Raw genomic sequence first — 3,629 nt, 5'->3', positions numbered from 1 at the left:
AAGCCTTTTGACCAACACGATATTACAAGATTTAACTAGTGATCAGTTTACTCATTCTTCTTACATAAAGTACAACCAATAATAAAAATGAAGGCTAAATATTGATGTGCCAGGTGCTGAGCTGAGCGCTTTATTTGTGTGGACTAATTTAATCCTCCCAACACCCAATGAGATAGTTACTGTTAGGATTTGGACTAATTTAATCCTCGCAACACCCAATGAGATAGTTGCTGTTAGGATTTCCACGTTACAGATGAGGAAACTGAAACTTAGAGGGTTTAAATGATTTGCCCCAGGTCCCATGGCTAACAGGTAGAACAGGGATCTGAACCTATGCAGTTGGGATAGCACAGCCTAGATGCCTAACCTCTATTCTACATTGTATTCTCAGCACCAGTATATATATATCTGTCTCTAAAATTTCTGCAGATTCCCTTGGGAATATTCCTTATATGATGATTCCTGAAAGTTACTCACAAATGAAAGAAGAAACCATTATACTGACACTACCTTATGATAGGCCTTCACAGGTTTAGAAATCTAGGGGATTAGTACTGCAGAAGCTTTTTGGTGGTCTCCCAGCCTCTGTCTCTAATCACTCTTCTCATCTCTGAGAAATGGGTTTTTCTATTGGTATGCCTGTTGGTATCTGTTGGTATGCCTCTTCTGAGTACAGGCCCCTAGTGGTTTCCCATGGCTTTCAGATGAATTTCAAATTACTGCTTAACTCTTCTTGCCTTCCCTTTACCATTCTCTCCTCCCCTCTTCAACTTAACATGACGCTTCATGCCCTTCTGCCTATCCACATAGCACTCCCTTGTAACAGAAACTTGACTCCCCCATTGCCTTTAATTTCTGCACCCACCCTGGCTCCACTTGTGCAGAAAGGCTGGGTGCTTTCTAGTCTCCCAGCATCCTTGCACACTCTGATGTTGCATTTATTTCACTACTTTGATTTTTTTTTAATTGTCTTCCCAGATACATCATAAACATGTTTTCCACCTGATATGTTTTCCCAGCTTTTCCATATTTTAAGCCAGGACCTGGTATAATTTTTGGGACATAGTATGTGTTCAATAAATGTGGAGTGAGTAAACCAAGGGTGATGTACAGTGTGACACAAGAGCCAGACATCACTATACACTGTCCCTTCAAAACTAGTGCTGGGCATAGTGGCTCATGCCTGTAATCCCAGCAGTTTGGGAGGCCAAGGCCGGTGGATCATCTGAGGTCAGGAGTTCGAGACCAGCCTGACCAACATGATGAGACTCCACCTCTACTAGAAATACAAAAATTAGCTGGGCATGGTGACAGGCACCTGTAATCTCAGCTACTTGGGATGCTGAGGCAGGAGAATCTCTTGAACCTGGGAGGTGGAGGTTGCAGTGAGCCGAGATTGTGCCATTTCACTCCAGCCTGGTTGACAGAGCAAGACTCTGTCTCAAAAACAGAAAACTACTGATAAGCCTCCAGGTTGGTAATTTTGATTTTTCTTTTCTTGTCCCCAACCTTTATTTATAGGCACTGTAAACACTGCCGATTAGAAATTTGGTTAGAAAACAGGTACCTATATGTAACTTTCAAACTAGTAGACTAAGCTAGGTTAACTCCTCTGGGAACCTTTACTTGATGAAAAGGCGACCCAGCAGAGTTCTGTGTTATCTGTCCCTCATTAGCACATGCCCTTTCTGAGACTGGCAGAATGAAGGCAGAAGGACACCTCTGCATCTCCAGGGTCCTGAAGAATTGCTGCTTCCATGAACAGGATGGTGACTGGCAGGTCCCCTTCCTTCAGCCTTTTTAAGCCTTCCTCAAATGCTCCAGGCCAGTCCTTGAAGGGGTTTTCAGTGTGAAAGTAATATCCCTGCAACACAGAAAAAGACCAGTGCATGAGCCATTGATTTCTCTTTTCATTCTTACATTCGGTAGGTTCTCATTAAAAAGTCAGGAAACAACAGCTGTCTCTTATACACATCTAGATGTGTATAAGAGACAGAGATAATACTAAATAATACAAAAAGATACAAAAAGTTACCTATAATGCCACAACGTAGATATGAGCACTGCTAATATTTTTGATTTTGCTTTTTTCTGATATCTTTTTTTTTTAAACAATTTCCCCTCAAGATTTAAAAAATACTCTTTAGACATGTTTTTGCCAAGTGCTACCACCCATCCCCCAAAATATGAATCTTACATACTGTATATCTGTTTAGCTACTACGGCCCTTTGGAGAACTACAAACCATTGTCATAACTAAGAATTTTTTTTGCCTTCGCCCTGAACCAGTTTTTGCCTATTGGGGGCTATATTGTTCCTGTTGAGAATGCATGTTTTAAAGTTAAAGATCTTTTTTTTAATTGCAAAAATTTAAAGAATATTTAGTGTACAAATAACTGGTATTTTCTATGAATATATAAATTAAACAAATAGGCACATATTACATACACAGACTTATAGCTTAGGCCTCACTTAGTTTTATATTGTGATTTCTCTATGTTATTAAAATTATTCCTATGGATATGCTATATTTATTTATTCAATCCCCTATTGATGAACATTCAGGTTATTTTAATTTTTTTGTTATCATAAATAAAACTATGGTGAAAGCCTCATGCATAAATCTTTGCTGCATTTACTTATTACCTTAGGATAGACTCCCAGAGGGATTTATTAGGTTAAAGGTTATGAGCTATTTTTAAGACCTTGAAATGTGTAGCTAAATTGTCTTTGAAAAAATTTGCCCCAACTTAAACTCTCATCTGAAGTATCTGAGAGATGTTACTTGCTGCAATTTTACTTGCATAGATTTTCATAAAATCCTTTAAATTTGGTAGGTACAAATTAGCTAGTATGTTGATGGTGTTACTGAGGTTTAAGAGTAGATCAAGTCGGGGGGGGCACCCAAGATGGCTGAATAGGAACAGCTCCAGCCTACAGCTCCCAGTGTGAGCGACACAGAAGACGGGTGATTTCTGCATTTTCAACTGAGGTACCGGGTTCATCTCACTGGGGCATGTCAGACAGTCAATGCTGGTCCGCAGGTGCAGCCCGACCAGTGAGAGCTGAAGCAGGGTGAGGCATCGCCTCACCTGGGAAGCACAAGGGGGAAGGGAATTCCTTTTCCTAGCCAGGGGAAATTGAGACACACAGCACCTGGAAAATTGGGTAACTCCTACCCTAATACTGAGCTTTACCAAAGGTCTTAGCAAATGGCACACCAGGAGATTATATCCCACACCTGGCCTGGAGGGTCCCACGCCCATGGAGCCTCCCTCATTGCTAGCACAGCAGTTGGTGATCTAACTGCAAGGTGGCAGCAAGGCTGGGGGAGGTGCGCCCGCCATTGCTGAGGCTTAAGTAGGTAAACAAAGCTGTAGGGAAGCTCGAATTGGGTGGAGCCCACCACAGCTCAAGGAGGCCTGCCTGCCTCTGTAGACTGTACCTCTGGGGACAGGGCATAGCTAAACAAAAAACAGCAGAAACCTCTGCAGAGAAAAAAGTCCCTGTCTGACAGCTTTGAAGAGAGCAGTGGTTCTCCCAGCATGGAGGTTGAGATCTGAGAACAGACAGATTGCCTGCTCAAGTGGGTCCCTGACCCCTGAGTAGCCTAGCTGGGAGACATCCCC

General features: G+C 42.0%; 1 protein-coding gene across 12 annotated transcripts in view; it reads right to left on the bottom strand.

The window, feature by feature from the left end:
* PEX5L (peroxisomal biogenesis factor 5-like) overlaps positions 1-3,629 on the bottom strand; it is a 242,800-nt gene that overhangs the window by 18,487 nt on the left and 220,684 nt on the right. For all 12 annotated transcript variants that reach the window (XM_011972157.1, XM_011972161.1, XM_011972158.1 and 9 more), the window contains one exon: positions 1,721-1,864. In XM_011972157.1, coding sequence (XP_011827547.1) covers positions 1,721-1,864 — 144 coding nt within the window. The remainder of the gene's footprint in view (positions 1-1,720; positions 1,865-3,629) is intronic.

Source organism: Mandrillus leucophaeus, unplaced genomic scaffold, assembly GCF_000951045.1.
Source record: "Mandrillus leucophaeus isolate KB7577 unplaced genomic scaffold, Mleu.le_1.0 Scaffold1278, whole genome shotgun sequence".
Classification (NCBI taxonomy): domain Eukaryota; kingdom Metazoa; phylum Chordata; class Mammalia; order Primates; family Cercopithecidae; genus Mandrillus; species Mandrillus leucophaeus.
Note: the sequence above shows the minus strand (reverse complement) of the source record. Positions and strands in the feature narration are given on the sequence as shown.